The sequence below is a fragment of the Bison bison genome, unplaced genomic scaffold (genome assembly GCF_000754665.1).
Source record: "Bison bison bison isolate TAMUID 2011002044 unplaced genomic scaffold, Bison_UMD1.0 scf7180017864267, whole genome shotgun sequence".
Taxonomy (NCBI): domain Eukaryota; kingdom Metazoa; phylum Chordata; class Mammalia; order Artiodactyla; family Bovidae; genus Bison; species Bison bison.
In genome coordinates this window covers 2814547-2828489 of record NW_011494839.1, presented here as the reverse complement: position 1 = coordinate 2828489, position 13943 = coordinate 2814547, and the positions used below count along the sequence as shown (strand labels likewise).

The following is a 13943-nucleotide window of genomic DNA, read 5'->3' as shown; positions in this document are numbered from 1 at the left end:
TGTTTTCTGATTAACATCCTTGTTGAACATTCCCCTTATTGAAAATTCCTTTTATTTTTTTGGTGACAATATCTCTTACATTTTTCGTTACCTCTTTTGCATATTTTTTCCCACTGACCTTTGCTTGATCTTCAGGTATTTCCTGAGATTTCTATCCTGGCTTCATTTCTTACTCTGTATGAGTTAGCCCATTCACTCTTAGGTTGCATTTTCTAAGCCATGCTTCCTAATCTTCATCTGTAGTGCAGACTCTCTTCCTCACAAGAATAATTTTTAAAAAACTTTTCACTTAAAAAATGAGCAAAAAAACTTCTCAATGGAAGGTATCAAAATATGCCCCCCAAACCTGTGAAGAACCCCCTACTAAAATTAGAAAGACTGACAGTACCAAGTATTGACCATTGACAATACGAGGGATTGTTGAACAGCTAGAGCTCGTTTATTTATCTGCTTTGGAGAGTGTAATTGGTATAACAACCTCAGAAAACTTAGTTTCTATTAAAGATTTAGCTATGTATCTGTATATATTATGATCTAGCAATCTTACTCCTGGGTATAAACTCAAGAGAAATTAGTTCTTATGTGTACCTTGCTATGTTATGTGCATGAATTGTTTCAGCAACTTTATTTGTAACAGCTAAAAATGGAAATAACCCAAATGTTCACAAACAGTAAATCATGTAACACAACATTGTAAATTAACTATATACTTCAAAAAAATAAAAACAAAAACCCCTAGTAAATTGGGTAAGTAAATTGTGGTAGAGTATCATAGCAAAATACTGCACATCAGTGAAAAAGAGCTGTGATTCCCAAATCATGGGAATGAATCTCACAGGCAACGTTGAGTGAAAGAAGTCAGACCCAAAAAAGTACGTACAGCCTGCAGATGTGATAGACTGCAAAAGTTAGAGTACTATTTAGATGGATGAAGCGTGGATATTGACTGGGTGGAGGCTCACAGGAGCTCTTGGCATTCTTTAAGTGTTTTATATTTTAGTTTGGATGGAGGTTCTACAGGTTTATACCTGGACACACTGAAAATTTGTGCACTTTTCTGTGTAAGTTATAGCTCAGTTTCTAAAAAAGCGGTAAGGGGAATTCCCTGGCCATCCAGTGGTTAGGACTTGGCGCTTTACTGCTGAGGACTCAAGTTCAATCCCTGGTTAGGGAACTAAGATCCCACAAGCCTTGAGGCATGGCCAAAAAAAAAAACCCAGAAAACGGTGATAGGTTTTCAAATCCTACATAAAACCATCCTTTTTCTCTGATCAGTTTTTTTTTTGGCCAGTCATCTCCATTGTTTTTGGCCCTCTGTACTTTTTATTCCCATTACCTCTCAGAGTATTCATTCTTATAAGCAATTATAGATGCTGGTAATATTAAAATATATTAATATCTCACCACTGTTGTAGTTGTGACCGCTCCTTAGTTACCAGTAAATTGTATGTTCCTGTTAGTGCTTTCTCTTTCATTACATACTTTGATCTGTCATTAGAGCTGGTCTCCTTCTAGTTCATGTTTCACCCAGTGTCTGGCATATTTATGGCATCTTTATTCTACCCCACCCCCCTCCATTCTTTATAATTGTTCATCAAGTTCTTCTCAAAGTGTAGGCCACAAACTTTATTTCTGGTCCACAAGAGGATAAACTTATATCAGAATGTGAATCAAATATATCACAAAGTACAGTTTTTTTAAAGGCTTCCTTGAGAAGAAAGCAGCACATTGCTTTATAGTCTGGTGTACAGTCCTTGTCACTTTGGAGACCAGCCCTTCCAGTAAACTGGTTTATGCCACATAAGTTCATAATTGTGTCAGATACACAGTATATTGATGAGGAAGGGAGGAGGATGAGTAGCAGGGTCATAGCGCCAGTGAGTGTGGAAGAACTTTGTCTTTTTTTTTTTTGACCTTCTGGCATCTGAAGTCCTGCCTTATATTTATGGAATTCTTTATGATTTTGGTGGAAGGTAGAATCTGCTTCTCACTATAGCCAGGTGCATGCTCAGTCTCTCAGTCATGTCCGACTCTGTGACCTCATGGATTCTAGCCTGCCAGGCTCCTCTGTCCATGGAATTTCCCAGGCAAGAAAGAATACTGGAGCGGGTTGCCATTTCTGACTCCAGGGGATCTTCCTGACCCAGGGATCAAACCCACGTCTCCTGCCAGGCAGATTCTTTACCACTGTACCACCTGGGAAACCCTGTAGCCAGGTAGATTTGACCAAACAAATGCCACTAGTAGGAGAGCAACTCAGGAGCCAGTGAGACAGAGAAGGGGGACCTGGGAGCTTCTGTTCCGTCAGTAGTCACAGTAGCAACTGCAGAGGTGTCTCCCAAGACACTTCTGCTGTGATTTTGGATGTCTTTGCTGGTTATGTAGCCTCTCAGTTTCTTCTAAGATTGTTATCTACTGGGTGTCTTTCCATAAATATATTTTCTGCGTAAGTCAGCCACAATAGGTTTTCATCACTTTCAACATAGAACCCTGAATGGAAAAGTTAAAAAACAGTTAGAAAAACAATTGTAATACTAGTTTATATAAAGCTGATCTCAAGCAAAAAATTTTTTTAATTACACACACACACAAAGATTTAAGATGTTGTAGACTAGACTGACTTTGTGAGACATGTTGTAGACAGTAAAGATTCTAAATAATAATAATTTCACTTTAGTATTTGCATTTTCAAATTTCAGCATGCTTTATGGACCATGTGCTGCTATGTATGCCTGAAGTACTTGAAATGCAAATTTGGAGAGATTTTGCCATCTAAATGCTTGGCTGGATTAAACGCCTAATTAGGATGATTTTTCAACAGGTTGGAAGCATGCAATCGGTGAGTGCTCAAAATTCATTTTTAAAATCCAGATGTTGATAATTTTTTTCTGGGAAAAATGAATCTATGTATGGCCAACATATGTACTGTTTAATTTGCTTGCTATATAGATCATGGAAGTGAATCTTTATCCAGCATCCTATGGGATGGGTTACATCGAAAATTTACCCAATATTCATGTAACTGTTAAAAGCAATGAATTTGTTATTAGTGAGGAAAAGGCTTTAATACATATATATATATATAAATCACTGAATAAAATGTTTGACTAATGCTTGACAACTCAGTGTTGTAGAACTGTTAACATTGAAATATTGAATGCTTTTATAATGTGGTTTATCACACAACTGTTTACAATAAAAGTCATGTTTGCTAAAATACAACTACAGATACAAAGAAAAAATTAGTGTAATATGGTTATTCTATGCCAAAGATGCTCTAATCTTAACATTTAAAAAATATATTCTACTGATACATAATTTTTTTTCAGACCCAGTGTAAAATTATTAGAACAATAGTTGTACCAAGCATATTTTGTGGAATACATATCATTTTCAAATGTGGTATTATTGGTGACATGGAATTAAGCTGTTTTCTTAAAAGATATAGGCAAGTTACATAATTTGAGTATACTTTTAATTGCATTGCTTTTATGTTTTGGTTTTATTTTGTGTCTCTTTATGTTGAGAAGGTTGAACTTTTATTCCCCCAAGCTCCCAAAGTTAAATCTGTTTTCTATGGAGATAAAAAGCAAAGAACCAAATAAAATTACCATTTTTTATAGTTGCATAATTTTGAGATTATCATCTTGAGGATAAGCAATGGGAAAATGGTTTGTAAAGTTAATACTTTCATCTTTTTCAGTTACATCTTCTCACATTTCCCATTTCACTTAGGGCCGCTATACCATAACCTTTCTTGTTTGCCGCTTACCACTATTTGGCTACCTGGGGCAGATGAACATTTCAGTACTGACAGCAAGAGAATTTCTTTTCCATTCGAAAAGTCAGGAAGCTTTTGTTGCTAATGAGTCCCCCAACATGAAGCTTTACAGTTTGTGATTCCTTTTCCTTTGCAGTTTTAGTAAGAAGTGTAGTTTAGTGGAAAGATCATATAGGTCTTGGACGCACACACACCTCAGTCTGAAATGTATTTCGGCCAGTTACTTTCTTCATCTGCAGAGTACAAATGGGAAGAACTGCTGCTGCACAGTGAGCCTGTGGGTTAAATGGCAGGGTATGTACAATGCCTGCCAGTGGCTTGTATGGAGCGTAGGTATAGTCAGTGATAGTGAACTTCCTACCATTTTGCTCTGTCATCCTCCTGCCCCCGCCCGAAGTCGGGCAATGTGACCAGGGCTGATTGAGGCCAAAGTGCAGAATTTTGTTTCAGGAACAGATAACATGCTTTACTTGGTTTAATTTGCTTATTTAGCTTTATTCATTTTGAACTCTAAAACGGGTGCCTTTCATCAAAGAATGGACCAGGTAAGAGAGCATTCATTTGCTCCCAATATTGTAATAAAAACTGACAGCCCTTTTTACTAATGGCAGATGGAAATACCATTTTTTTCTAATGTAACATATGATCATCACTTTTAACCAGTTAACTGAGTCTATATAAAAATAAATTTTCTCCTAACATGAAGCAGTATGAACCTTTGGAGTTATTTTCTATCTTTGTTTCCTGGATCTCTCAGCCTGCTACCTAGGAGTAGTCTGAAAAACAAAACAAAAAAAAAAATATAAACCACTTTTTAGTTCCATTTTTCAATGATAAAATATGTATTTCTCACTGGTTAGATATACAAATGAACTCAGTACTGTGTTTGAATGTATTCAAGAACAAAAACTGCTTTCATCCTTTACGTATTTTTATCTGCCTAAAAAAAAGTGCAAGTGAGATCAGGATTTTATTTTTGGTGATGATAACCTATTTGTATTGTATCACACAAATCAGAGCCATCATAATAGCTATCATTCATTGGCTTAGTATACCCAGTTCTTTTAGGCATATTATCTGTGTTCACTAGGACAGTGATTTGTTTTTTAAACAGATGAGGAACCTGAAATTCAAGAGTGTTTAACTGAGTTGTCTAAAGTTACCTGACTAATAAGTGGCCGAGCTATAAAATGAATCCAATTCTGATTCCAAAATCCTTTTTTTAGTGTACTTTACTACCTCTTATAATAGGGGAAATGACAGTATTTATTAAATAATACATACTTAAATCTTTTATCTCATTTAATGCTCATAGGCATGAGGTCCCCATTATATAGATGAGGAAAGGGAAATATAGAGGGATCAATGACTTGCCAGCTTTAAACAGACAATAAGTGGTAGTGCCTACTTTTATTTTTTTATTTTATTTATTTTAATCTTGGCTTTTAAAGCCAGTCCTACATGTTGCTGAGGCCTCTCTGTTTTCTCTTCATTGCCTTCCATTTGGCCTCAACATTTGTTTGACTTTAAAACTATATACAGCTGACCCTTGAACAATGTGTATTTAAACTGCTCACATCCATTGATATGCAGATGTTTTTCAGTAGTCAGTTCTACAGTACTCCAGGATCCATGGTTGGTTGAATCCGGGGATGTGAAACTGTGGATATGGGGGCAACTGTAAAGTTACTTGTGGATTTTGTCAGGAAAGTGGGGCAGTGCTTGGTGCCCCCAACCTCAGTGTTGTTCAGGGGTCTGCTGTACTCACATTTGTCCACACTTTCTTCTCAGTGTATTATTACTATATTTTTGCCCTTAAGTAAAAGTGTTTTTAAACTAGAGAAAGCAAGCTATGAATCTAATGTGATTCTGGTTAATCTCAGTATTTTACGTTGAAAAGTTATAGCAAATATCTAATTTGAATTAGTAATGTATTTCCAGTAATACTTGAGAATTGTACCCTTGTTTTCCTCTTGTGCTTTGGAGGAAGCGTGTGAATGTGGCTAGGAGTTTAGATAAGGAGGAAGAGAACTGAGGCAAAGGTTATCTTCAGTTGGGGAGTTCAAAATTGTTACCGAATTTCATCTTCATATCTTTACTTCTTTCTCCCCAACACACACTCTGGTTCCTGTGGAATTAAGAATTTATACCTTGTTGGGTCCTAGACTCCCTAAAAATTTGATTAATAGTATGGCCCTTCTTCCCAGAAAAATGTTGTGTATGCACACAATTTTGCATATAATTTCAGAGATATGGGAACCTCAGAATAAGAACCTTGGGTTAGTATTACATAGTTTTTCTAGAGAAAAAAAAATTTATTTAGAATTAGGTTTATACTTTCTCTTGCTAAGTGGTGACTCTCAAATAGAAATACAGATTAAACTAGTCTATAACAAACGAATTAACATATAAAGCTTGAGAGCAGTCGTCATAATGAGATAGATGACAGCTTCGGATTCCAGCCTCACACTTCAGCACTGTGACAATAGCATGGCACACTGAAAAAAGAACAGATAGCTTTCCTGTTGTCATCCTCCTGCCTTGCTGTCATCACTTTCAAACTCTGTTGCTACATGTTATGGACTGTCATTACTAGACTCAGATACGCAAGCACCCCCCTCCCGATTCATTATTACATTATTTATCAGTAGTTCTTATGAATAAAGCAAAACATTTTATTTAATAATTCCATTCATTTAATTATTCCTTAATGGAATTGAATTCTTGTTTCTTAATGAAATGGAATTGTCTAGTAATGACAGTTTTCTCCCTGACCTCTCTCTAACATCTGAAAATATTAACGACAGTTTATCTTTAGAGGAAGCCTTTCCTTCTCCAAACAAGTATCCTGACAAGCCAGTTCAGCAACCGGTTAGGACAGGAGATGCGCTTGGGCCGTGCAGCCTCCCATCATGCACAGATGGTGACTTTCCATACCATCTGTTCATTATTTCTTCACAGCCATTTACGACTTTGCCCCCTTCATGAGGACTGAATAGAAAAAAATAGTCAGACCTAGTTTTAGAGTTCCTGGAAGTTAGCTGCTCCTTCGTCTAACTTTTTCTTCAATCCAGTAAAGTTTACGGCTCCTCCTCTTTCTGAATATCCCAGTCACTAGCTCATTTAGACCCTTGCTTCATATTTTTTGGTGCTAAATGCTATGCAGTTCACAAGTAACAGAAGAACCACATTATGTTAGTCCACTATGTATACTTAAAGAAATAATCATGTAAAGCAGTCTGTTCTTTTACTTTCCTTAACTTTGTACAAAAATCCTAAATAGTCTACTCATTCCTTACAAGTAAAAACTGAGTCTTTGGCCACCTTCTTTTGTGGAAGGCACCTGCTAAGTCTTTCCTTCTGATATTAAGCAGATGGGAAGATAGTAGTTGAAACGTAGTCCTGAAGCATGCATACCAAGGAAAGCTAAAAGCTGGCAGAAATCTTAGTTCCTGACCTTGGCAAGTCCTTTCTGAACTTTTCTTTGTGAGCTTTTTTGTCCTCTCCATCTGCAGGTAAGATCTTTGCTTACTGGAGGGACGAAAGGTTTCACATTAGGCTGTGTAACTGTCACATTATGATGCATAAATAGTGTTCTACTTGTACATCATAGAGTTTTCACTTGTGGCTAAATAGAAGACATCAGAAATGGTTGACTGGTGTAGTTACTATTGCCCTATGGATTTTTTTTTTTCTTTAAAGATCTATGTCTATTAACGTGTATAAGGTAAAGAGTTTGCTTGAATACTGTCCATTTTAGAATTACTTGTCCTTATTTTTTCTTGGCCTCTTATTCTTCCCTTTTTCCTCTGGTCAGGTGATCTTCCTGCTGTTAGTTCTCATGTGTTATTAATACTATTCATGTGATGATCCTCTGTATGATCATTGGTGTGGATAATTTCCTTTCCTCAACTCCACGTAATTCTCTTCTAAGCTTCACATAGCTTCCTCTCTTGTATCCTTTGTTTAATGTTCTTATTTCAGTATTGATGTCTTTCCACTGACCAATTTTCCAATCTATATCATCCTTTTCTATTTCTTAAAAAATATTTGTGTCTCTAAAGCAGGAGTTAATATAATTTTTGTTGGTTGAAGTGTTAGGCCATTAGTACTTTCCAGAACTCTCCCAGGTAAAATCATCAGTGTAACGTTGAACATTGTTTTTAATGCATTAAAAAAAACAATTGAAGTATAGTTATCTGCAGTGTTGTGTGAGCTTCACATGTACAGCAGGGTGATTCAGTTAAACATATATAGGAAAATATCTGTTCTTTTTCAGATTCTTTTTCATTATAGGTTATTGCAAGATGTTGAATATAGTTCCCTGTGCTGCACACAGGGTCCTTGTTATTTTTCTGAAACTTTGAACATATTGATGATGACAATTACATGGGCTGGGGCAGATGCCAGAGGTATATATACCCCATGATCCTCACATTGACTCATACTGTTAACCTTAAATTGGATTTGATTGCTAAAATATGAGATCAGACTGCTTCTCTGTTTGTTTTACAAGTTATACATGCTTTTAAAATGGTCTAGAGGTCTGGTTAGGATTATGGGCGGAAGCCATAGCTCTTTACACGAACACTGCTTGATCAAACTGTAATTCCATTCTTCAGATTAGAATGGGCATGGAGTAACTTTAAAAAGGGGTCAGTGTTCATGGCCCAGAATACATTATTTATGCTAGGATATAATTGAATATTTAAGTTGAATGAATTAAGTAAATAGTCACATCATTCTCCCTCTTGTCTTTTAAAATTGCTTTTTAATAGCATACTACCTCTCTTTACCTCTTCTGTCCAGGCTTTCAGGTATAGCACTGAAAACAGATGGATAGTTTTTCTCTTTAAGGAAAGAGCATATACTTGGGGCGAAGTTTCAAGGTACATGTTGTAATGATTTAACATTTAACATGCATTTTTTGTTTGCTTTTTGCTTTGGAGGTTTATGTTTGTTTTTGCTTTAAGCATAGCATAATGTCCTCTGTATTATGATTTCATCTGAAAAGTTCTGCTCATTAGGGTTATCACAACCCATTTAGTACCTTTGTATAAATTAGGAAAAGGTACCTTTCCCCCTAGACAGGGCCTCATGAGAAAATGTAGTACAACTGGATTTTGGCCCCCACTCACCCTTGGCCAGGCCTTCTTGTATAAGCGAACAAAATGAAGCATCGTGCATGGTACAAATTCAGATTCTGAACTTTGTACTGATTTGCATTTGTTTTGAAAGCCTATTGTAACAAAAGCAGCTTGTAGTTTTGAGAGACTTATACATATATAAAATTCTAAAAATAAAGCAGAGGAGATAAAATAGCTTCCTTTGCAGAATAGTATGGAAGCGTAATGAAAATAGATGAGTTTTTATTCCAAATATATTTTACAATTACTCGTAGTTCTTTTTTTGGGGTGGGGGCATGCCAGCTTGTGGGATCAGATCTCTGACCAGGGGTTGAACCTCTAAGCAACTCCCACTAATTGTTCTTTACATTTTTATATGATGCCTCACATTAAGCTTTACTGCATTAATAATAGCCTGCTATATATATTATTACATTTTTAATTGAAAAATATCAGCTCATTTCCTGTAACATAGAGCATTCTGATTCCATAATTAATGTGTCAGTTTGTCATGCAATTAATTGTCCGATGCTTTTGTATGAACAGTTCTGTAAGTCTTGTCATTGAACTTTTGGTCTTTCCTTCTTCCTCAGGTTCTTTGGTCTGGGAAGCCATATGGGTCATCTCGGAGTATTGTAAGGAAAATTGGTACCAATTTATCTCTGATCCAGTGTCCAAGAGTTCAGTTTCAGGTACTGTATTTTATATATTTCAGATTTTATATTAATATGTTCATTGGTAATATAAACAGGCAAGGCAGCTTTAAAAGTACTTTTTGAACCTCTCCTCCCATTGATGCCACTATCAATAAAATAAGAGGATAAAAACCACAGTAAAGTCTTTCTAATTTTAGTTCCTCTGTGAAGTGATTATTTAAGCTCTTTAAGACATTTATCCTTAAGAATACATATTTGAAGACTTAGAAGCATATAGTAAGCCAAGCAGTTAATTCCCAGGTGACCTTGAACATTGTCTTCTAGCACCAAATCAGGAACCACTCACCTCTTTGCTTGGATATAAAGGTTATATTTTTTTGATCTGGGCTTTTGTTCCTTACTGTTGTTTTAGTGTTAGACATGTATCACATAGCTTTGTTCTTGTTTTTCAGTAATTCTCTACAACAGTAATAAGATAAAACCTTTCAGTTCAACATTTAAGTATAATATAAAGTTCAGCAGATATTTATACCAATTTTAAATAATAGATTAGCATGTGAAATGTGGAAGATATATATTTAATTCATAATTCAGAAGTGCTCTTGTGAGCTTACTAGATATGATGTCTTACTTAAAAATTACTTCTCCTTGTAGAGACAGTTAACAGTCTGTTCCTCAGTAAGTGGTAGAAATTATCATTTGTTCAGATTGACTAGCAGGGTTGGTCATTATTGTGCCCACTAGCAGATTGACTGGCAAAACCTTTGTGCATCAGTCTAGACATTGACAAGTTGGAACTTCCAGAAGTAGTTTTTATCAAATGATACAAAATGATAAATTTTATCAAGTTAAAAAAAATTAAAATGGAGAAACCTATGGTAGTCATTCTGTCAAGCACAATATCTGAGAATTCAGTTCAGTTAGACACCAATTGCTGATTGCTTTATTTGCCAGTTTCCTTCAAATAACTATTGTGTTAACCAAGACTTACTTTCTTCTGATTGCACTATTCATTTAATTCTATTTATCAATCTGCTTAACCTAGTTGCAGGAGAACTTGATTCAGCATTTGTGTTTGCTGCTGTCTATGGGGTCGCACAGAGTCGGACACAACTGAAGCGACTTAGCAGTAGCAGCAGCAGCTAGATGTGAATGAAAGCAATGAAGATAATCTAGCATTTTCTGGTAGCAGCCCAAATCTGCCTTGACAGTCAGTGGACTGAGGTACTAGGGCCAAGTTCATTTTCTTGGAAGGAGCCTCTTTCTCAATGTTATTAGTTACTTAGAAGGGTCTGAGCAGAAAAAGAATTTTAGGTTTAGTACAGGAGCTACATTTGAAAAGAGATTAACATAAGGAGAGAGGAATAAGGTATGAGAAATACTGGTGACCTACTTGAGAGTGTAGTAGAAAACAAGACATTTGTTTAAAGTGAGATTTTTGCTTCTAGGCAGCTTTGTAGCGCTGCTGCTTTTCAGATTCAAAGTCAATCTTAAAGTGTTTTATCTGCTAGTTAGATAATTTGTCTGGTATTTTTCCTCTGTATCCTCTGGTATTTTTGTTTTGTTTTTACTAAGTCTATCAGAAGTTTTAAAAAATGGAGAATCTTTGAAAAATATAAGGGATGCAGTTCAGAGTAATAACATTGACAACATTTTTGCTATTCTTCTGGCTAAGTGGGGGTTTGATTGATATGGAATATGTTTGGACTGTCTAGGACTCCAACATGACTATAGGAAGTCTGAAACTGGGAAGCCACCATTAGACCCAAGGAGAGCAGACCCCATTATGGGGCCCTGTTTAGGAGACAAAAGTTGAAATAGATTAAACATGAGAATGAAGCATTCATGGGTCAATTCAGAAGGAGTAGTCAAAGCCAGTTCTTTGTTGTCCTGGGTGATTTCAGTGTCTTTGGAAACACAGTTTCATATTTTCTTTACTTCCTCTGCTCTTGTTGGCTTTCACTTCTATTCCTTCCCTTGTACCCACACTCACAGGCGGCACCTCAACCGTGTCACCCACACAGCAGTTTTCACCTCTGAACTCTTAGGCCTCAGTATGTTCCTTCTAGATCATACCATCTCTTCACTGTTGTCAGATGACCCATTATCTGGACAAGTAAGACTCTCACATAAACGAGGGGCAAGCCAGGAATGTTACTTTGTGATGTGAGGGTTAGGATATCTAACTCTGAGTATCATAACTGGTACATAATTAGTGCACAGTAAAAGTATGCCGGTGGTGGGATTTTATCGTTATTGCCACCTTATAGCAGAATAGCAAATTAAACTTATTTGGCTCACTAAATGAACTCTGTGATTTTACAAATTTGATTTCTGTATATTTATAGGGTCACAGATCAGAACATAGATCAACATGTTTATTTACACCTGAATCCAGTTAATGGTCACAGGGAATATTGTGCTGGTAATAAAAATGAGATAATGTAAAAAAGCATGTAAAAGCACTCAATATATTTTTGCTATATTGTTTGTTGGAATGGGGTTCAGAGGTTTTGATTTACAGTGGTTCTCAATACTAGGTGCATATTTAAATCACCAGGAGCTTTAAAAAATAAGCATGCTTGGGCTCCACCCTCAAGGCTCCACCCCCACCCCCAACAAAAACACTTAACAGGGCTTATAAAGAATATAGATGTCATCCAAAGCTTACTAAATCTGAATTTCATATATTTGACTTTCTTTCATACATTTGTTTTTTAAAAACCTCTTCAGGAGCTTTTGCAGTGGGGTTGAGGACTTCATTTACAGGTTGTGTTTTCATATTTTGCTGAAGAAAGTTTAAAGCAGTAACATGCCTATCTGTTGGCAAATATGAAAGTAATCACTAAAGCACCTTTAGGGTCATTTTTATAAATTTAAAATTTTCTGAGTTTAACACATGGAATTTAAGTGTGGCTTATTGGGGGTAATAAATAAATACTACACTTAAAAAACCTAAGGCAACAAAAAAGTGATCTTGCATGCTATCAGATAAAGGGATGGGTGGGAACTTGGCCCTGTGCTATAGGAGTTTGAATCCCTGCTCTGCAACCTGCAGACCTCTGGGTAATTTTACCTGGACTACCTCTTTTTTTTCCTGTGGAAACCCTGCCCCAGGCTAGTTTCTGGGATGGCTAAGAGTGATTGTTGGAATTGGTGGAGAAGGGAATGTTCTGTAACTAAACAAGTGTAAGATTCTCACTACAATTCTCACACTAAGTCTGGAAGGAAAACAACCACCTGCCACATGGCATTTAGCAGATAAACGTGAGATCCATGTATTATGTTAGGTATTGTTGGTCAGTGATGAACCAAACAGTCATGATCTTCACCCTTACTGGGATATAGTTCAGAGGAGAGATATTAAACAAGGAAGTAAGCTGATAAATGTTCCAAGGAATATAATCAATCTGATTTCAGTATTGACTATCTGGTGATGTCCATGTATAGAGTCATCTCCTGTGTTGTTGGAAGAGGGTGTTCGTTATGACCATTGGATTCTCTTGGCAAAACTCTGTTAGCCTATGCCCTGCTTAATTTTGTATCTAAGGCCCAACTTTCCTGTTACTCCAGGTATCTCTTGATTTCCTACTTTTGCATTCCAATCTCCTGTGATGAAAAGGACATCTTTTTTTGGTGTTTGCTCTAGGAAGCTTTGTAGATCTTCATAGAATCATTCAACTTCAACTTCCTCGTCTTTATTGGTTGGGGCATAGACTTGGATTATTGTGATGTTGAATAGTTTGCCTTGGGAAATGAACCAAGATCATTCTGTCATTTTCAGATTGCACCCAAGTACTGCATTTTGGACTCTTGTTGACTTTGAGGGCTATTCCATTGCCTCTAAGGGATTCTTGCCCACAGTAGTACATATAATGGTCATCTGTATTAAATTTGCTGATTTCTGTCCATTTTACCTTGATTCATGAACCTAACAGTCCAGGTTCCTATGCAATGTTGTTCTTTACAGCACTGGACTTTACTTTCAGCACCAGACACATCCACAACTGGGCATCATTCTGCTTTGGCTCAGCCTCTTCATTCTTTCTGGAGCTATTTCTCTGTTCTTCCCCAGTAGCATATTGGACACCTGCCGACCTGGGGGGCTCATCTTTCAGTGTCCTATCTTTTTGCCTTTTCATACTGTTGATGGGGTTCTCAAGGCAAGAATCCTAAAGTGGTTTGCCATTCCCTTCTCCAGTGGACCACTTTTTATCAGGCCATGACTAGCAGGGACCTGCCCTTCAGCATTATCCATTACTTTCTGATAATCCGCGGTATGCTAGCATGAAATGTCATACTGTGTGCGATGTCCATTTCTTGATATTAATATTTTTGCTATAAGATGGCCGTTAAGGATAACCAAATCAAGATTACACG

At 36.5% G+C, this 13943-nt stretch overlaps 1 protein-coding gene across 2 annotated transcripts in view; it reads left to right on the top strand.

Annotated features, from left to right (window-relative positions):
* Positions 1-13943, top strand: part of MTFR1 (mitochondrial fission regulator 1) — a 59074-nt gene that overhangs the window by 12385 nt on the left and 32746 nt on the right. For both annotated transcript variants that reach the window (XM_010848482.1, XM_010848481.1), the window contains exons 2-3: positions 2700-2839; positions 9501-9599. In XM_010848482.1, the coding sequence (XP_010846784.1) occupies positions 2777-2839; positions 9501-9599 (162 nt within the window). In that variant the 5' untranslated portion in view covers positions 2700-2776. The remainder of the gene's footprint in view (positions 1-2699; positions 2840-9500; positions 9600-13943) is intronic.